The 22310-nt window shown below is 36.9% G+C and overlaps 1 protein-coding gene across 2 annotated transcripts in view; it reads left to right on the top strand.

The window, feature by feature from the left end:
* Positions 1-21398, top strand: part of SOX30 (SRY-box transcription factor 30) — a 42296-nt gene extending 20898 nt beyond the window's left edge. For both annotated transcript variants that reach the window (XM_037799513.1, XM_037799514.1), the window contains one exon: positions 21017-21398. In XM_037799513.1, the coding sequence (XP_037655441.1) occupies positions 21017-21398 (382 nt within the window). The remainder of the gene's footprint in view (positions 1-21016) is intronic.
* The last annotated feature ends 912 nt before the right edge of the window (positions 21399-22310 follow it).

The following is a 22310-nucleotide window of genomic DNA, read 5'->3' on the forward strand; positions in this document are numbered from 1 at the left end:
CTTTGCCAATGTCACACAACTAAATCACAGAGCTGGTAGTCAAATTTAGGTTTGTCTTTCTGATTTTGAATCCCATGTATGTTTGTTTGTTTCACTACATCAGTAAGACTTCTCAGTATAATGGCTTCTCTTGATAGGCAGCTATTAGTTACTAGCCAAGAACCGTATAGAAAAAATATTTATTTTTGAATGGAAAATTCAGTAGTCAAGTGGGCTTTTGGGCAGATAATGTTTCCTCATGTATTAAATAGATTAAAACATAGGCTGTCCATCTTCTGTACTCATGACAGGCTTAGGATTTGATGGTTAATGTATAAATCATCTAACACTTTAAAAGAATATTTTAAAAGAAAATCCTTAGAAGGTATAAATTCTACCTTTTTCTTTAATACTGTAATTGCTAATTAATAATGATGCTATTGGTGGAATCAAATGAAGTAAACAGCTTACTGAATAAGTAGTATTATATTGAATTTTATTTCATTTAAGAATGGCAAAGCAGTATGTCAGCTATAAATATTAAGCTACATGTAGTTTTCCAAAACAGACTGGTCTTATAAATTGTCCCACTGTTTTTCTAACTGTATGTGTCTGATAATAACTTCCCAAGGAAATTGATTATCTAATTTTGTATGCTTATTTAGATAGTATATTTCCTTAAGATCCAGTCTGGATAAATGACAAAATTAATTAAATGATTCTTATTTAATTAATTGACTCTTCTTGAAACTAATAAGGGAATCTTTTATAAAGAGCATTTCTTCCCTAATTTAGTTCATTTATGTGTGCAATTATTCAACCATTTAAATGCCATTATCCTAAATGGTCATTTGAGCTATATAGCTATATTTTCATTTTGCTGGACAGTCCACTTTGCCCCTCTGTATCTAGAGTAAACATGAAGGAAGTTATGAGGTTTGATCAAGGAGTTTAATAAAACAGAAGGACACTCTGAATACTGATCCCCAGTTCTGTGGACTAATATCTTTTGCCCACCTTCTAATCTTAAGCATCTTCATAATGTGCTTAATTGAAATTTTCTTTCTGTGGATTATAGTAATTCCTTTGATTAGTCCTTTTCTCCCCCTCTCTTCCTCCTCCTTGTTCCTCTTTTTGCTGTATGTTTATATACTTATATTAAAAGGCGCTCTAGGGTCTTCACTCTGGTGACTATTAAGAAAATGTATTTTTAAAAATCTATTACATTTAGGAACATAGAAAGGTTGTGAAAGACAAATGGGTACACATTAACTTGAAATATCTAGAAAACATAGTCGTTTATGGAGGAAAGATAAAGCCAAAGAATTCCTGAATATGTTGGAATATATAGCATTTTCATTGTAAAACTTTAGGCAAACAGATGAAAGGTTAAAAGCAATCATCCTTAACCTTTGTTTGGGTACAGACCTATTTGAGAATCTGATTAAAGTAATGGACCCTGTCCCCATAATAATGCATACCTATATATATATACACGAACTTTTGCTTAATGTTTTAGTGGGGTATTTATAGTCCCAATACATAGTAGACTTAGTTAACATGGAATACCTTCTGCTACAACTATCTAGAAATGTTGAATTTAAATACGAGTAATAATACCTAGCTGAATTCACCAGAAAGGAAGTAAGTTTCCATATACCAAAATGACCAACAAGCTGAAAACTAGTTATAGTGGCTCTGTAGGTGGTTTTCAGATTCAGAAATAGACTCAGTGGTTATAGACTTGAGGTTTAATGCCTGCGTAAAGAGAAGAGATGAGGTCTTGACACTGTTTAAGGTGGGGAGCTGAAAGTAAAACCTATCCATAAAGCCAGGACCCTAGAAGGGCTTTTCAACTTTGATTAAAGTAATAGAAAAATTCTACCACTGACCCAGGGAATGGTTGAAGAGAAACTTGTTTTTAAAAAAGGCTCTAGGTAGAAAAAAAAAAATCTCCCATTAAAAATAAAAACCCCAAGTTATACTACATGAATATAAAATCATCCATCCACATGATGCAGAAATTTCTGAGCTGAAAAATTAACATACAAATTGGTCTTGGGCTCATGATTATTCTGGGCATCTGTTCTAGAGGAACACTTCACCCACTGAGGCCATTTAGGATTTCCAAAGGGGGAAAATTGCCATTAAAGAGGAGCTTTTTAAAAATTACAGAAAATGAGGAAAGAATTCATTAAGAACAAGAGTCAGCAGATACTAAAAACAGGAGAATTAACATCCCAAGAATTTGAGATAATTGAAAATCAGAAAGAGACTAAAAATCAATATTTATCATGGTTAAAGAGGATGTTTGTTCTAGCCAAAATGCAACAATAGGGACTGGATTTACCCTCCCACTTGAAACAATAAAAAGCCAGACAAAAATATATGAAATAGTTGTTTTCAAGATACTGAACATCAGGCAATGAAGGACAGGGATCCCTGAGATACAGGAAACAAATGAAGTGAGCCTTATAATTAACCCAGATACCACCTTGTGAGAGCTTCCAGGCCACAATGCAAGGAGGGGAAACCAAGCAGAGCTTGGCAGACTTCTGAGATGAGGGGACAGAGCTAAGAGTCCAGTGAAACCAAGGCAACTAAAGTTTGGAGGACAAGTACCAGAGAGAAGACAGCTGGACAGAGAACTCGAGAGATCTGCATAGGGTCCTCTTTGAATATTCAGCAGAGTATTGATTAGTACGTGCTGGCAAGGAAGCCACCCAAGACTGATAAACCACCTGAAAAGTTTAGCGGTAACCGTGTCTAGCACTCAGACAGGGCCAGGAATAGTGCCTGTTCCCGCCAACCGGATTGGAAAACCTACATGGGTTATTGAGTAAAGTACTCAGAAGGATCTTGCCTCAAGTTAGTCCTAGGCAACTGCTGCTGTGGCCCCATCTAAAAAATCTTAAAAGCAAGACCTGAAAAGATCAAACTATTTCTCAGTAATTTATCTACATTCCAGAAAAAAAGGGCAAGAATATGAATAGGAATAAAATGACTAAAAAGATAAATGAAAGGGAGTTTTATTTCCAGGATAGTGGTGTGAGCTATTCCCCAGCAAAACAAGCATAACTGGGGAAACCTTTTAAAAAACCATCCATTTAAAGTCTCTGGAAATTGTCCTAAGGGCATATAGCAAATGAAGAAACATTTATTCAAGAAAATCTACTAAAATTTGGTAAGAACAGCAAGAGTTTGTGTCACTTAAGTCTTGACCCACTTCCCCAGCTCAATTGATGAAAGCTCCACTCTGGATGGGTGTAGCCAAGAAAACAAGGCTCCTCTCCTCTCAGCTCTTAATCATGGGATATGGTATCTCCCAGGGAGGAGCAGCATTTCTCCTCCCCTTCAACTCTGAGTTACAGTTTGGCTAAGTTCAAGTCTAAAGACTCTAAAGCAATGAAGATTTTGGTGGTGAGCAAATAAGAGGAGGATGATCACTCCTTTTAAGAGCTACAAGCTAACCATAGGTCAGTTAGTTCACCAGAGACAAACAGAGTTCTGCTTTCTCTACTCAGCTCATTTAAGTTAAGAAGGGCACTCTGTGGGTCAGAATAACCTTCAAAGACAATCTCTGACTGAATTTAATTGGGTCAGACTGTAGCAATTAAACAAACAAACAGACAAAAAAGACAATGAAACTGCCTGTGAGAAGGCCCAGATGCTGGATTTGACAGATAAAGACATCAAAGCCACTATAAATATTTAAACAACTGAAATAAACTACGCTTAAAGAAGTAAAGGAAGCTATATGACAATGTTTCATCAAATAGAGGATATCAATAAAGATATAGAATTTATAAAAACAACCAAATGGAAATTCTGGAGTTGAAAAGCAAAATAAGCAAAATGAAAAATTCAGTAGGGGGGTTCAACACTAGAACTGAACTGGCAGAAGAAAGAATCAGCAAACTTGAAGATAGATCAAAAGAGATTATGTAATCTAAAGAACAAAGAGAAAAAAATGAAGAAAAATGAACAGAACCTCAGAGAAATGTAGTATACCATTAATAACCAAATATGTTTAATGGGAGTACCAGAAGGAGAGAAGAGATAAAAGGAGCAGAAAATATATTTTAAGAAATAATGGCTGAAGACTTTCAAAATTTGATGAAAAAGCATTAATTTATACATCCAAGAAGTTCAAAAAACTCTTAAGTACAATAAATGCAGAGATCCACTTCCAGATACATCATATAAAAATTCTGAAAGACAAAGGCAGAGAAACCTTAAAAGCAGCAAGAGAAAAACAATTTGTCACATAAAGACACCCTAACAATAGTAACATCTGGCTTTTCTTCAGAAAAAATGGAGGCCAGCAGACATATTCAAAGTGCTGAAAGAAAAAAAAAAGCCAACCAAGACAGTTTATATCCATTGAAACTATCTTTTAAAAATGAAGGCAAAATAATGACATTCTCACATAATAAAAGTGGAGAGAATTTGGAGTTAGCAGATGCAAAATTTAAGAAATACTTAGGCTTAAAGCAAGTGACCCTTGATGCTATATGGAATACACATGAAAAAACCAAGAGCATCAGTAGAAGTAAATATGTAATTATAAAAGACAGTATAAATGCATATTTCTTCTCTTTTTAACTGATTAGAAAGCAACTGTAGTGCATTGAAATCATTATCAAGAAAGAGGAAAGACAACCTACAGAATGATAGAAAATATTTGGAAATAATATATCTGATAAAGGTTTAATATATATAATATATAAATAATTCCCACACCTCAACAAGAAGACAAACAACTCAATTTAAAAATGGGCAAAGTACTTGACTAGAAATTTTTCTAAAGAAGATATACAAATGGATGATAAATACATGAAAAGAGGCTCAACATCATTATCATTAAGGAAATAGAAGTCGAAACCACAATGAGAAATTATTTCACACCCACTAGGATAACTGTAATTTAAAAGGTAGAAACTAACAAGTGTTGGGGAGGATATGAAGAAATTGGAACCTTTGTGCATTGTTGATGGAAATGTAAAATAGTGGAGCCACTGTGGAAAAAAGTTTGGTGGTTCCTCAAAAAGTTAAACATAGAATTACTATGTTACCTGGCCTTTCCACTCCTAACTGTATATCCCAAAGAACTGAAAACACAGACTCAAACAGATACTTGGACATTGATGTTCATAGCAGCATTATTTGGGATAGTAAAAATATGGAAACAACCCAAAAGTACATCAGTAGATGAGTGAATAAACCAAATGTGATATATACAGACAATAGAATAGTATTCAGCCGTAAAAAGGGATGAAATTCTCATCCACTTTACAACATGGATGAACCTTGAAAACATTGTGCAAAGTGAAGTAAGCCAGATATAACAGGACAAATATTGTATGATTTCTCTTAAGTGAAATATCTAGGAAAAACAAATTCATAGAGATAGAACGTAGAGTTTACCAAGGGTTGAGGAAGTTATTGCTTAATGGAGTACAGAGTTTCTATTTTGGGTGATGAAAAAGTTTTGGTAATGGGTGGTGTTGATGGTAACACAACAGTGTGAATGTAATTAATGCCTCTGAATTGTACATTAAAAATGTCTAAAATGGCAAATTTTGTTATACACATGGTCCCACAATAGAAAAGCAATTGTATAAAACAATATGCAGATAATTTTATTGTTGGGTCTATAACATTTAGGAATGTAATATATTTAACAATAACAACACAAAGGAAGTAGTGGGAGCAACATTGTTTTGGAGTAATAAAATGACACTAGATGGTAAATCAAATCCACAGGAACAAATGAAAAGATTCAGAAATGGTAAATAAGGTTAAGATAACAAACTCTATAAATATTTGCTTACTCTCCTTTCTCTTCTTATTTAATAGGCATAAAATTATATAAAGTAATAATTATAATGTGTTGGGTTTGTAATATATATAGCTCTAATTTGTATAGCAATAATAGCACAAAAAGGTAAAAAGGAAATAGAGCTATATGGAAATAACATTTCTATTTATTACTAGAATTAAGTTAGTATAAATCTGTTGTAGATTTTTGATAAGCTGTGTGTGGTAAGCCCTAGAACACCACTAAGAAAATAACTCAATATAATGAAAAAGTCATTAAAGAAGCTAAAATGTGAACTAGAAAATATTCACTTACTGTAAAAAAAAGCAGTAAAAGAAGAATAGAGGAACAAATAGAAGACTTGAGGAAGAAAACAAAAAATAAAGTGGCAGACATAAATTCAACTATATCAATAGTGCTATATCAATAATAGCATTAAATGTGAATGGATTAAACAATTTAATCTCAAGGCAGATATTGTCAGGATGGATTAAAAAAAAAAAGATCCAACTATATGCTGTCTACAAGACACTTTAGATTCAAACTTTTCCTAAAAAACAGAAGAGGAAGGAACACTTCCCGCTAATTCAAGGAGGCCATCATCATTACCCTGATATCAAAACAAGACAAAGTCAACACAAGAAATTGCAAACCTTAGATCAACATCTCTTATGAATAGGGATGTAGAAATCCTCAACAAAATACTAGCAAATTGAATCCAGGAATATATAAAAAGGATTATACACCACCACTGGGCAGGATGTATCCCAGGAATTCAAGGATGGTTTAACATCTGAAAATCAATTATTGCAAAACACAATATCAGTAAACTGAAGAACAAAATCAAATGATCATCTCAATAAACGCAAAAAAAATTATTTGACAAAATTCAGCACTCCTTCATGTGGAACACTAAGTGAAGTTGTGCTGGTTTGAAGCTGTTATGTAACCCAGAAAAGGCCATGTTCTTTTAATCCATTCCTGTAGGGGCAGACTTACTATGTGGGAACTTTTGATTAAGTTGTTTCAATTGAGATGTTACCCACCCAATTCAAGGTGGGTCTTGATACTTTACTGGAGTCCTTTATGAGGATAAAAGAGAGAAACTCCCAGAGAGAAAGCTCACAGTGGGAGGAAGCCCTGGAGATGCTAAGAGAGGACCTGCAGACACTCAGAGAGAAAGTCACTGGAACCAGAAGCTGGAAACAACAGAACCCAGGAGTGAAGGACCAGCAGATTCCAGCCACATGACAGAGGAATCCCAGATGCCAGCAGCCTTTCTTCAGAGAAGCCTTCCTCTAGAAGCCTTAATTTGGACATTTTCATGACCTTAGAACTGTAAATTTGTAAACTAATAAATCACCATTGTAAAAGCCAATCCATTTCTGGTATATTGCATTCCATCAGCTTTAGCAAACCAAAACAGATTTTGGTAGCAGAAGTGGGGTGCTATGATTTGCAAATATAAAAATGCTGGAACAGCTTTATAAATGGATATGGGGAAGATTCTGGAAGAATTGTGAGATGCTAATGGAAAAGGCCTAGATTGCTTTGAAGAGACTGTTGGTAGAAATATGGATGCTAAAGGTACTTCTGATGAGGCTTTACACTGAACTGATGAATGTATTATTGCAAACTGGAAGAAAGGTAATCCTTGATTTAAAGTGGCATAGAATTTGGCAAAATTGGGTCCTGGTGTTGGATGGAAGGCAGAATTTGAAAATAATGAGCTTGGATATCGAGCTGAGGAAATTTCTAAATGAAATGTGGAAAATGCAGCCTAGCTTCTCCTTGCAGCTTATACTAAAATGCGAGAGGAAAGGGATAAGCTGAGACTGAACCATTGGGTACAAAGAAACCAGAAATTGATAGTTTGGAAAATTTTGAGTTTGCAGAAAATGAGTCCTCAAAGAATAGAGCCCCATGTGAGGATTTAACCACTCATCCATTTCATTGTGAGTCAGGATTGGAAATGGAGTTATCCAGAAAGGATTTGTGGAAAGTCTTATTGTCTGATGGTTGGGACCCCTGTGTGCTGCATACGAAACCAACAAGTTTTTTGTGAGATCTGTATGAACAGAACTACCACCAACCTGGACTAAAAGGGACAGAAAAGAGTTTGCAGAGAGTGGGCCTTCCGTCCCATTGTTCAGGAAGAGTGTTACCACCCAGGGCTCTCAGATACCTGGGGAATTGAGGGGAGCTTGGCCACCCCATTGTTCAGGAAGAATGCTGCTGCCCCAGGCCTCTGAGAGGGCGGAGCACATTCCCTGGGGATTGATGAGAGCCTGGTCATGACCCCACTGTTCAGAGAAGGTGAGCCTGTGCCCCAGAGATGGCAGAGAATCTGGCTGCTTCTCAGATGCTTGAAGAGAGTGGAAGGGAGAAACATGGCTGTCTTCCCAATGTTTGGAGATGTAGGAGCCCTCACCCCTCTGTTTGGAGAGAGCAGGACTGCTGCACAAGCCCTTGGAAAGGATGGGCCTGCTGCTCTCTAAAGGCCTGAGAATAAAACATCATTTGTAGATGAGTCTCAGACCTTGAAATCCAATGAAGTATGCCCTGCAGTTTTGTGGAACTTTTTGGGTCCAATTTCCCTGTTTTCCTTCCAGTTTCTCCCTATGGAAATGGGAATATTTATCCTATGATTGTCCCTCCTTTTTATATTGGTAGCAGATAACTTGTTCTAAGTTTTGCAGATTCACAGCAGGAGGAGAATTTTGCCTTAGGACAAACCACACCTGTAACTGATTTTGATGAGACTTCATACTTAATATTGTTACTGAAATGATTTAAGCTTTTGTGATATTGTGATGGAATGAATGTATTTTGCATCTAGAAAGTACATGTCTTTTTGGGGTCCAGAGGGTGGAGTGTCCTGGTTTGAGGTAGTTATGTAGCCCAGAAAAAGCCATGTTATTTTAATCCATTCCTGTGGGAGCAGACCTAGTGTGCATGGGAATTTTTGATTAGGTTCTTTCAACTGAGATGTGACCCACTCAGGCAAAGGTGGGTCTTGATACTTTACTGAAGACCTTTATGAGGATAAAAGACAGAAACATCTGGAGAGAGAGCTCACAGAGGGAGGAAAGCCCTGGAGATGCTAAGAAAGGACCTGCAGACACTCAGAGAGAAAGTCACTGGAATTAGAAGCTGGAAACAACAGAACCCAGGAGTGAAGGACCAGCAGATACTGGCCATGTTCCTTCCCATATGACAGAGGAACACCAGATGCCAGCAGAGAAGATGCAAATTACTAAAACCAGAAATGAAAGTGGTGACATTACTACCAACCCTATAGAAATAAAGATGATTATAGAAGAATACAATGAATTATTGTGTGCCTAGATGAAATGAATAGATGACTTAGATGAAATGAACAAATTCCTAGAAACATATAACTTACCAAAAATGTCTCAAGAAGAAAAGAAAATTGGAACAAGTCTATACAAGAGATTAAATCAGTAATCAAAAACTTCCCAACACCAACATTAACAAAAAGCAGCCCAGGACCATATGACTTTATTGGTGAGTTCTAGCAAACATGTAAAGAAGAATTAATACCAATCTGTGCTCATTTGAATGATTATGTCCCCCAGAAAAAGCCATATTCTTTGATGCAGTCTTGTGGGGCAGACATATTAGTGGGGATTAAGTTGGAACATTTGGATTATGTTTTTTGCATGGAAATGCACCCCACCCAACTGTAGGTGACAACTGATGAGATATTTCCATGGAGGCATGGCCAGTGGAGCCATATAAATGAGCTGACAAATAGAAGGAACTCAGTGCAGCTGAGAGTTACATTTTGAAGAGGAACTACAGCCAAGAGGGACCCTTTGAAGAAAGCACAGGAGCTGCAGATGAGAGACAGTTTGAAGACAGCCACTGAAAGCAGACTCTTGCTCCAGAGAAGCCAAGAGAGGACAAAGGCCCCGAAGCAACTAAGAGTGACATTTTTTAGGAACTGCAGCCTAGAGAGGAATGTCCTGGCAGAAAGCCGTTTTGAAACCAGAATTTTGGAGCAGATACAAGCAATGTGCCTTCCCAGCTAACAGAGGTTTTCTGGACACCATTGGCCATCCTCCAGAGAAGGTACCCAATTGCTGATATGTTACCTTGGACACTTTATGGCCGTAAGACTGTAACTGTGTAACCAAATAAACCCCCTTTTATAAAAGCCAATCCTTCTCTGGTGTTTTGCATTCCAGCAGCATTAGCAAACCAGAACACAATCCTTTTCATATTCTTCAAAAAAAGTAGGAGGGAGTACATCCTAATTCTTTCTATGAAGGCAGTGTTACCCTGATATCAAAGTGAGACAAAACACCACAAGAAAAAAGCTACAGACCAATATCCTTTATGTATGTAGATGACAAATATCCTCAACCAAATAGTAGCAAACCAAATCCAGCAGCATATTAATAGGATTATATACCATGACCAAGTGGGATTTATCTCAGGAATGCGTGGTTCAACATCTGAAAATCAATCAATGTAATATACCACATTAAAATAATGAAAGAAAAAGACTAACATGATCATCTCAATTGATACAGAAGAAGCATTTCATAAAATTCAACACCCTTTTATGAAAGAAGCACTCAGCAAATTAGGAATAGAAGGAAACTTCCTCAATATGATAAAAGGGATTTACAAAAAAAGCTAACATTATACTCGATGATAAAGGACTGAAAGCTTTCCCCATTAGATAAGGAATTAAACAAAAATATCCACTTTCACCATTGCTATTTAACATTGTGCTGGAAGTTTAACCAGAGCAATTAGGCAAGGAAAAGGAATAAAATCATCCAAACTGGAAAGGAAGAAGTAAAACTCTCTATTTACAGATGACATAATCCTATATATAGAAAATCCAAAAGAATCCACAAAAAACTATTATAGCTAATAAATTCAGCAAAGTTGCAGTGTACAAGATCAATACACAAGTCAATTGTATTTCTATACATTAGCAAGCAATGATCTGAAAAGGGAATTTAAAAAGCAGTTACATTTAAATAGCAACAAAAAGAATAAAATACTTAGGGTGGAATAATGTACACTGAGAACTATAAAACACTGCTTAAATAAATTAAAGAAGGCCTACTTAAATGTAAAGACATCCATATTCAAGTATTGGAAGACAATATTGTTAATATGGTAGTACTCGCCAAAATATTCTGTAGATTCAATATAATCCCTCTCAAAATTCCAATGGCCCTTTTTTTTTTTTTCAGAAATGGAAAAACTGATCCTAAGATTCATATGTAAGTGCAAGGGATCCCAAATAGCCAAAAGAATCTGGAAAAGGAAGAATACAATTGGAGGATTAACACTTCCTGATTCTAGAACTTACTAGAAAGCTACAGTAATCAAGACCATGTGGTACTGGCATAAGCATAGATACATAGATCAATGGAATAGAATTGAGAACCCAGAAATAAATACATACATCTATGGTCAATTGATTTTCAACAGGGATGCCAAGACCATTCAATGGGAAAATAATAGTCTCTTCAAAAAATCGTTCTGGGACAAGTGGATATCCACATGCAAAAAGATGCAGTTTGAACCTTACCTCCTGCCATATACAAGAGCAAATTCAAAATGAAACAAAGACCTAAATATAAGAGCTAAAACCATGAAAATCCTAGAATATGACATAAGGATAGATTTTCATGACCTTGGACTGGCAATAGTTTCTTAGATGTAGCACCAAAATCATAAGCAACAACAACAAAATAGTAAATGAAAATGGATTTAATCAAAATTTAAAACTGTGCATTGAGGGACACTATTAAGAAAGTGAAAAGACAACCCACAGAATGGGAGAAAATATTTGCAAATCATGCATCTGATAAGAGTCTTGTTTCTAGAATATATAAAGAATTCTCACAACTAAACAAGAGAAGACAAATAACCCCATTAAAAATGGGCAGAGAATCTGAATAGACATTTCTCCAAAGAAGATATGCATATGGCCAATTAGCACATGGAAAGATGTACAAGATCATTATTCATTAGGGGAATTCAAATAAAAGCCACAATGAGATGATACCACTTCACACTCACTAGAATGTCTGTAATGAAAATGACAGATAATAACATGTTGGCGAGGATGTTGAGAAATTGGATCCCTCATACATTGCAGGTGGGAATGAAAAATGGTACAACTACTATGGAAAAAATTTGGCAGTTCAGTTCCTCAAAATGTTAAACAAAGTAGTACCATATGACCTGGCACTTCCACTCCTAGGTATATACCAAAGAGAATTGAAAACATTTGTTTGCACAATAACTTTATGTGAATGTTCATATCAGTATTATTCATAATAGTCCAAAAGTGAAAACAATCCAAATGTTCATCAACTGATAATAGGTAAATAAAATGTTGTATATCCATACAATGGGATATTATTCAGCCATACAAAGAAATGAATTACCCATACATATTACAACATGGATGAATCTTGAAAACATTATGCTAAGTGAAAGAAACCAGTCAATAAATACTACATATTATATGATTCCACTTACAGGAAATGTTCAGAATAGGCCAATTTATAGAGACAGAAAGTAGATTAGTGGTTGCCTAAGACTGGGGGAGGGAAAGGAATGAGTGACCATTAAATGGAGTTTGGGGTTTCCTTTTGGGGTGATGAAAATGTTCTAAAATTAGATTGTAGTGATGGCTGCACAACTCTGTGAATATGCTGGAAACTATTGAATTGTACACTGTAAAAGGGTGAATTTTATATCCCAACTAAATCTCTCTTAAAAACTCAATGAGAGAGTTAAACAAGCATGTTAAACATATCTAAAAAGAGAACTAATCAGTTAGAAGATGGTTCTGAGGAAATTACCCAGACAGATTATATCACAAAGAGGTAAGGAAATGGAAAATATGAAAGAGATGTTACGAGTCATAGAAAATAGAATGAGAAGGTAAAACTAGCGTATAAAGAAATTCCACAAGGGAGGAATACTGAGAACGAGGGAGAGGCAATATTTAAAGAGACAACTGCTAAGAATTTTATAGGATTGATGAAATTCGGAATCCTACTATTACGTAACAACAGTGATACCTGTGCTAGCTATATAAACATGAATCCACATCCTGACACCCTGCAGTGAAACTAAATTCATTGCTGTTTGGGAATTTATGGATCCAATCCTCTTGAAGCTTTTCTAAGAAGACCAGTGCCCTAGATCAAGATCCCCTGGTCTAAATTTTAGTAAGAACAGCCTAGGTCTCAGAAAGTTAAAATGAATGGAATTCAAAGGAAAGAACTAAAGGTGTAGGAATCTGAATTTGTCCCAATTCTTGGTTCAGCACCTAATTGGGAAATGTTAAGATAGAACAATTTGTTTGCAGGAACCATGTGCTTACTTTTTTTTTCTTTCTTGCGAGAGGTGCAAATCCTTGCTGTTGATCTATCAGATGACAGTCTAGAACACAGTGAACATTTGAGCTGCCTACCTTCCAGATCTCTATTGTTGCCCACTCTATGGTATCCTTCTAACCTTGGTTTGTAGGCTGCAAATAAAGATGAGTATTTGCATCAAGTTCTTCAGAAGTAGGCTCAGGCCTCAAAAAACAAGAAAGCTGTTTCTGATCCTAGATATAGAAAATGAGAAGTTAAAGCCATCTATATAGATAGATAAGAAGATGTGGGTATGGTCCTATTTTGGAGTCTGCAGGACAGAATTTATCATTTTAAGCAACTCAGAGTGTAAATTATATATGGTTACTTTTAGGCTTGGTACAAAACTAAAATCTGGATTAATTCTGAGTTTCCAGTTGCTGCTGTAATAAATTACCACAAATCTAGTGGCTTAAACAATATAAATTTATTATCTTACACTTTTGTAGATCAGAAGTCTGAAATGGGCTTCTGAGCTAAAATCAAGATGTAGACAGGGCTCTGTTCCTGGAAGCTCTAGGAGAGAATCCATATCCTTGCCCATTTCAGCTTGTAGAGACTCGCAGAATTCCTTGTCTCATAGCTCCTTCCCCAAGTCACTCTGACCTCTGCTTCTGTTGGTACATCTCCTCTGTCTCTGACACTCCCACTTCCCTCTTATAAGAACCCTTATGATTACATTGAGCTTACCCACGTAATCCAGAATAATTTTCCCATTTAAGAATCCTTAATTTATTCACATCTGCAAAGTTCCTTTTGCCGTGTAAAGTAACATATTCATAGGTTCCAGGATGTGGGTATCTTTGGGGGCCATTATTCTGCCTACCACAGAATGCTTGTTTCATTTCAAGTTCTTTGAAGTAGGCATGCTTAGTTTTGTGCATTTCCATTTGGGGCATGTTTAAAGAAGGCATTAAAAGCATAGCTCTGATATTTGTGGCAAGATGGTGGCAAAGAGAGGAGTAGAATTTAGTTATTCCACTGGAGCAACTAATAAACAACCAGGAACAACTAGTAAATAATCTGTAATAACTGCTAGGGGACAACTGTGACTGTCCACATATTGTACACCAACCTGGATTGGGTGAAATGGCTGAGATCGCAGCATAAAATCTGTAAGTAAAAACTGCAGAACTGCACCAGGAGACCCCACTCCCCACCCCACAGCAGACTGAGCTGTAAAACCTCACTGTGGTAGAGAACAGCATTCCCAGAGCCAGCAAATATATAGCTCAGCCCAGCTCCAACTGGAGTTTTATTAACAAATGTGGACTGCTGAATACAAGCTACAAACATAGAGAACTCCCTAACAAACAGACAGAGGCTATTACTGATGACTGACCTTAAAGAGCCAGAAGACTCCTACGTCCTGGGATGGGGAGCCCATAAGATCAGGTGCTGTCTCTGGCTGATGGGCAAAATGGGGGGACCATGGTCTGGCTCTGAAAGGGAGCTTTCTTTCCCTTTTTCTCTCTCTCAACCTGAGTGGCTCAGTGGAGAGAGCCTCAGCCATTTTCAGTTCACAGTGCTCTGACCCAGACAGGGGTGGAGATAACAGAGTCAGAGAGACAAAGGAGCTACTCAAGTGCAGAAGATAACTCCCTAGGGGGTGTATCTTCCCTAAGAGGAAAGAGGTGGGGCCAGCTCTACTGCCAGCCTTCCCTTCAGAACTCAGACCCCAGAGCCTGGCAGAAAACAGCCAAATCAGAAACTAAAGGAGCCACACTTCCTTACATCAGTCGGGAGTGACATGCTGACAGGCATCACCTGCTAGATGGGTTAGGAAAAGCACAGCAGCTAGAGGCCTCACAGAAAAGTCTGTCAATCTCTAAGACACACCCTCAGGGAGACATGAAATTGAATATAACCCCAATCTGAGATCTGAACCCATTCTGGCCTGGGAAAATCTGATTGGGGTAACCGAGGAAACCAGATGCCCAGAGAACAGAAAACTACAAACTACACGAGGAAAAACTAAGATATGGCCCAGTCAAAGGAACAGACTTACACCTCAATAAAGATACTGTTGAGATATTGTTCACTTTAATGAAACAATCAATTAAAGATTTTCAAAGAAATATGCTAAATCAAATAAAAAACCAAATCAATGAGTTCAGGGAAGATATGGCAAAAATGAAGGATATAAAGAAAACACTGGATGAACATAAGGTAGAAATTGAAAGTTTGAAAAAACAACTGGCAGAATCTATGGAAATGAAAGGTACAACACAAGAGATGAAAAGCACAATGGAGACATACAACAGCAGATCTCAAGAGGCAGAAGAAAACACTCAAGAACTGGAGAACAAGACACCTGAAATCCTACACACAAAAGAACAGATAGAGAAAAGAATGGAAAAATATGCGCAACGTCTCAGGGAATTGAATGACAACATGAAGCAGATGAATGTACATGTCATGGGTGTCCCAGAAGGAGAAGAGAAGGGAAAAAGGGCAGAAGCAATAATAGAGGAAATAATCAATGAAAATTCCCCATCTCTTATGAAGACATAAATTACAGATCCAAGAAGCGCAGCATACCCCAAACAGAACTGATCTGAATAAACCCGTGCCAAGACACTTAATAATCAGATTATCAAACGTCAAAGATGAAGAGAGAATCCTGAAGAAAGCAAGAGCAAAGCGATCCTTCACATACAAAGGAGCTTGAGAAGACTATGTGTGGATTTCTCAGTAGAAACCATGGAGGCAAGAAGGAAGTGGTGTGCTATATTTAAGATACTGAAAGAGAAAAATGGCCAACCAAGAATCCTATGTCCGGCAAAACTGTCCTTCAAATGTGAGGGAGAGTTTAAAATATTCTCTTACAGACAGTGAGACAGTTTGTGACAAGATACCTGTGCTAACAGAAAATCACTAAAGGGAGCACTAGATAGATAGGAAAAGACAAGAGAGAGAGAGGTTGGAAACACACTTTGGTGATTGTAGCACAGCAATGTAAGTACACTGAACAAAGATGACTGTGAGTATGGTTTGAAATAGGAAGGCTCGGAGCCTGTGGGACACCAGAAGGAAGGGAAAGATAAAGACTGGGACTGTATAACTCAATGAAACCTACAGTGCTCAACAAATTCTGATAAAATGTACAAATATGTTGTTACATGCGGGAGAACAAATGAATGTCAGCTTTGCAAGGTATTAAAAATGGGGTGGTATTGGGGAAAAAATGCAATTAATGCAAACTAGAGATTATCATTAACAGAAACATTGTATTCTGTTTCCTTTAATGTAACAAAGGCAATATACCAAAAGCTAAATCCCGTAAGAGGAGGACATAATGGAGGGGTATGGAACTCTTGGCATTGGTGATGTTGTCAGACCCTTTTATTGTACTTTAGTTTAATTCTATCTTTTCCTTTTGTTGCTTTTTAGCTGTCTTTTCTTTCTTTTGCCTCTCTACCTTCTTTGACTCTTCCTCCTTCTTTGTGGAAAAAATGGAGATGTCCTTATATAGATAGTGGTGATGGTGGTGAATGCATAAATATGTGATTATATAGAGAGCCATCAATTGTTTACTTAGGACAGAATGTATGGTGGCTGAACAAAACCATCTTAAAAAAAAAACGGGTTGATGAAGAAACCTTGAAGGCAGTATATTAAGTGAAATAAGTCAGAAACATAAGGACAAATATTGCATGGTCTCACTGATATGAGCTAATTATAATATGTAAACTCATAGACATGAAAGATAAGTTACTAGGATATAGAATGAGGCTAAAGAATGGGGAGTGGTTGCTTATTATGAGCAGAATGTTCAACTAGGTTGAACATAAGTGTCTGGAAATGGGCAGAGGTGATGGTAGCACGTTATTGTGAGAATAATTCACATTGCTGAATGGTGTGTGAATGTGGTGGAAAGGGGAAGCTTAGAGTCACATACGTCATCAGAAGGAAAGTTGGAGGTTAAAATATGGGAATGTGTTAAATGGTGAATCTTGTGGAGAATGTCCATGATTAACTGTACAAATATTTGACTTCTCTTTCATGAACTAGAACAAATGTATGACACTATAACTAGAAGTTAATGATAGAGGGGTATATAGGGAAAATATATACCTATTGCAAACTATGTACTACAGTATTCTAACATTCTTTCATCAACAGTAACAAAGGTACTATACCAATACTGTGAGTAAATAATGGAGGGGGGATGGTTAGGGGTATGGGAGAATTTGAGTTTTCTTTTCTGGAGTAATGAAAATGTTCTAAAAATAAAAAAAAATAATAATTGTGGTGATGGATGCACAGCTGTATGATGGTACCGTAGCAATTGATTGTGTGCTTTGGATGATTCCATGGTATGTGAACAATCTCAATAAAATAAAAAAAGAAACATACTTTTGTTATCAAAAAAAAAAAAAAAAAGCATAGATCTTTCATGAGAGTATGATGGCTGCACTTCGTGATTTTCACATTCTGAGATACGTAGAGCTTGTCCATGGTATATATTCACTGTGCTTTGTTCCACAACTCAGCAGCTTTCAAAAGTTGTTGACTCCTTTCCCTGAGCTCTTTATCAACCTATATTATACCAACAAAACTACATTCCCATGGTCCAGGATGCAATTTATTTTGGAACAAAATGAGACAACAGAAATAAACTATTACCTCTTTAGGGCAGGGCACTAAAGGTTAATGCAAGGGGAAGAAGGAATGCCCGGATCCATGCATGGTCATTTTGCACTTGGATTTCTCAGCTGCTGGGCATTCTCAGAGGACAAGAACAGAGTCCTTGACACACTCAGTGCAGCCCTTACTGGCACTAAAAACAACCCACACTGCCAACCACAGTAGAGCTTTTAACTCCAGGGTAATGAGCAAAGAGGTGAATGTGGGAAGAATGTGGGGAGAGAGCGAAGAAACTCCCGTTTCCTTCACCATAGAGGGAAAATTTGCTTTTTATCTTTCATGAACAGTATTTTATTTTTGTTTTATTTACCATTTCATTACAGAAATTTTAATTTGCAAAAACAGAGAGAACAGTTTGAATGAATCCCCACATACCCATCACCTAGCTTCAATAATTATCAATAAAATTTTTTGCTGTCCTTTGTTCTGTTTCCTCCTGCTTTGTGTGTGGTGGGTGTCTGAGTATTTTAAAGCAAATCACAGACATCATATAATTTCACCTGTAAATACATCTGTTTTACTAAAGACTTGAAAAAATGACCACCTACCATTTTAACGTCTATTAATATTTCTTATTATCCAGTAACCAATGTGTGTTTAATTTTCCTCAGTTGACTCAAAACTGTCTTTTTTACAAGTGGTTTGTATGAATCAGGATCCAAGCAAAGTATTTACATTGAATTTGGTTATCTCTTTTAAGTCTCTTACTCCACAGCAGTTCCCTATTCTCTCTCTTTTTTTTTTTTTTCCACATAGTTATTGAAGAAACAAATTATCCACATCCTGGATTTGGCTTATTACACCCTTGTGGTATTGTTTAATAAGTTTCCCTATCACCCATATTTCCTGTAAAATGATAGTTAGATCTTGAAGCATGATTATATTCAGGTTCAACTTTTTTTTTTTTTTCTTCTTGGCAAGGATACCTCATGGGTAGTGCTGTGTACTTTATATTGTATACCATCAGGAGGTACATATATTTGTTTCTTTTAGTGATCTTGAGAATGACCTGTGGGTTCAGGTGTTATCAGTCTGATAAGTTTATTCATGAAAGCAGTGCTTCTTATTTCCTGGCTGCTCAGTAGCGTTACTTGAAAAGCCTAAAAAAAATACCAATGCACAGGCCCTATCCCAGACCAAGTGAATCCTAATCTTTGTGGTAGGGCCTGGGCAATGATGTTCTCTAAAAATTTCCCCAGGTTATTCTAAGGGGCAGCTAAGGTTGAGAAATACCAACCTAGTGTTTTTAGTAGCTATGGTGTTTGTTGCCTGGGTTCATGGGATTGCAAAATGGTGATTTTCTGATTTGATATTCCTTCTTCATTCATTGGCTGGAATTCTTTTATGAAGAAAAAACTTTCATCAATTATTGGTTACTCTGAAATACAGGAAGGACAGGATAGATGCTTGATTCTTCCCCCATATCCATCAGTTTTGTTTTCTTTTGGGAGTATCATTATGAACAAGTGGGTTTTTATATAATTGATATGTTTTAATGCATTGCAGTCATTATTCATTAATAAACAAACTCCTTAGCCCAGTACCTAGAAAACATAGTAAATTCTTATTACATGTTGGCTAATGTTATTATTTTGATAATTCTAATTTATGCTTTCCCCACTATGCCTTGATGCTTCTCTAGTTATTCATAGTCATCTAGGTCTTAATTGATCCTTTTGTTCTCTGGACATTATTAACTCTCTTTACCCCGCACTCATATAGCCATGTAATGCTGGCATTATAGACTTTAACACGTCTAAATTTCAACCATTTAAAAAAAAATTCTCCATCAAACCTTGCATACGTCTTGCATATATTGAGTCCTGAATCAATAGTTACTGGGTGAATTATTTCTATCTGAAGTGAAGGTCTGATGAAGGAGGTAGACTTGAGCATCTCCCTTGAAGGATCTGTAGAGTTCAGTGGATGGAGAGACCAGAAGGTGGTTGAACTATATGAGCAAAATCAAAGAGGATGGAACACAATGTGTTTAGGGCACATGTATTCAAGTAAAAATGCCTGAACTAGGATGTTGCAGTAGGAATGAAGACCTGAAAATTTTTAGACTTTGCCTCATGTTTGTGATATTTAACATGGGCAAGTCACCTAGCACTTAAAGATTGGTGGGGGGAGGGGGGACGCTGAGCCACTGTAGATGGTCTGCATTATCAAAGAGTTCGAGATGATTGTGTAGTATATCAATCATACTTACCTTTTGAAAGATAGGGAAAGAAAGTTGACTTTCTTAAAATGTGGGAGCATGAATGGAAACACCCAACTTTTCATGGGTTTTACTAATGAACATGGTCATTATGTCCATGGTATTTGTCGCTAGATGGCGTCCACGAGCCCAGGGAACTCTTGCTCGACCGCGAGGGTTTCCTGTTCTGCGTTTTTGAAAAGGAGAATAGTACTCTTGTTTTTTTTTAATTACAAACAGTTTGGCAGAATTTTTGTATTTACTTTTTTTTCATCAGTTTGTAAAACAAGCAAAATGATCTTTTTGATTTTTCAAATTCTACCCTCAAAACAATTTTGATAAAGAGTTTTAAAACCATGTTTAATATCAACTAGTTCTAAATCTTTCTGGTAGTAAGAGTGTTTTAAATTTACTTTATTTTTGAATGTCAATTAAAAATTAAGTTGTCATCTTCTGTTGTAGCACCCCTCACCCCACAGTTCTGGAGCTCTTGACTTCAACACAGTTATGTATCTTTCCCCTGGGAACTTCATTTCAAATACCAGCAAGAACAATTGTTGCATTGCTCACTGTCAGTTCTTAGCATAGTAAAACACATGCCTGCATTTCTAAAACCTTACATGGTATGGGACATCATCAGAGCAAGGCCCAGATAAGCAATTATTCTTTATCAAGGTTGTCAAAAGGTAGGAAGCCTGAGGTTGATGATAGATAATTACGCTGGTGAGTATTTCAGTCACAAGATTATTTGCTACTTTAGTTTGGAGTGGGGACTGTGCAATGGGAAAAAGAGCAGACAATACATGTAGTGGTTGCAGAAAGGATCTTGGAAACCTTCCAGGTCCCAAAGAGGATTCAGTTAACTTTCTCAATCAGTCCATATGCAAGGCAACATGTGGGTAAGGTATGATCTAATTCCTTTTTTGTGTCTTTCTGCTGCAGCACATGCCCTTATAGTCGGCCTCCTTTTGGCTATGGAAATTTTCCAAGTTCAATGCCAGAATGCCTTGGTTATTATGAAGACAGGCACCAAAAACATGAGGCTATGTTTTCAGCGTTAAATAGAGACTATCCTTTCAGAGACTACCCAGATGAACGCACACACAGTGAAGATTCTCGGAGTTGTGAGAGCATGGATGGGACCTCTTACTATAACAGTCACAGCCACACTGGGGAGGAATACTTAAATCCCTTGCCTCAGCTGGACATTGGAGCCTTGGAGAATGTCTTCACAGCCCCGACATCAACTCCCTCTAGCATCCAGCAAGTCAATGTCATTGACAGTGATGAAGAGGAAGAAGAAAAAGTTCTAAGAAATTTATAATTTTAAAACAAATATGCACAGAAAATAAACATTTCTTAAAATATATTTTGGGTCAGTTGGTATGAGAAAAAAAGCCTAGAATGCTTTGCTGAGAATTTTCAGCCATGATTTGAGGAGTCAACCAAATGCAATTTATGTCTTCATAAAGTTTTTTTTTTTTTTTTTTTATCATCATTTTATTGAGATATATTCACATACCACGCAGTCATACAAAACAAATTGTACTTTCGATTGTTTACAATACCATTACATAGTTGTACATTCATCACCTAAATCAATCCCTGACACCTTCATTAGCACACACACAAAAATAACAAGAATAATAATTAGAGTGAAAAAGAGCAATTGAAGTAAAAAAGAACACTAGGTACCTTGTCTGTTTGTTTGCTTCCCCTACTTTTCTACACATCCATCCATAAACTAGACAAAGTGAGTTTGGTCCTTATGGCATTCCCAATCCCACTGTCACCCCCTCATAAGCTACATTTTTATACAACTGTCTTCGAGATTCATGGGTTCTGGGTTGTAGTTTAATAGTTTCAGGTATCCACCACCAGCTACCCCAATTCTTTAGAACCTAAAAAAAGGTTGTCTAAAGTGTGCGTAAGAGTGCCCACCAGAGTGATCTCTCGGCTCGTTTTGGAATCTCTCTGCCACTGAAGCTTATTTCATTTCCTTTCACATCCCCCTTTTGGTCAAGAAGATGTTCTCCATCCCACGATGCCGGGTCTACATTCCTCCCCGGGAGTCATATTCCACGTTGCCAGGGAGATTCACTTCCCTGGGTGTCTGATCCCACGTAGGGGGGAGGGCAGTGATTTCACCTTTCAAGTTGGCTTAGCCAGAGAGAGAGGGCCACATCTGAGCAACAAAGAGGCATTCAGGAGGAGACTCTTAGGCACAAATACAGGG

Source organism: Choloepus didactylus, chromosome 11 (assembly GCF_015220235.1).
Source record: "Choloepus didactylus isolate mChoDid1 chromosome 11, mChoDid1.pri, whole genome shotgun sequence".
In the NCBI taxonomy this organism is placed as follows: domain Eukaryota; kingdom Metazoa; phylum Chordata; class Mammalia; order Pilosa; family Megalonychidae; genus Choloepus; species Choloepus didactylus.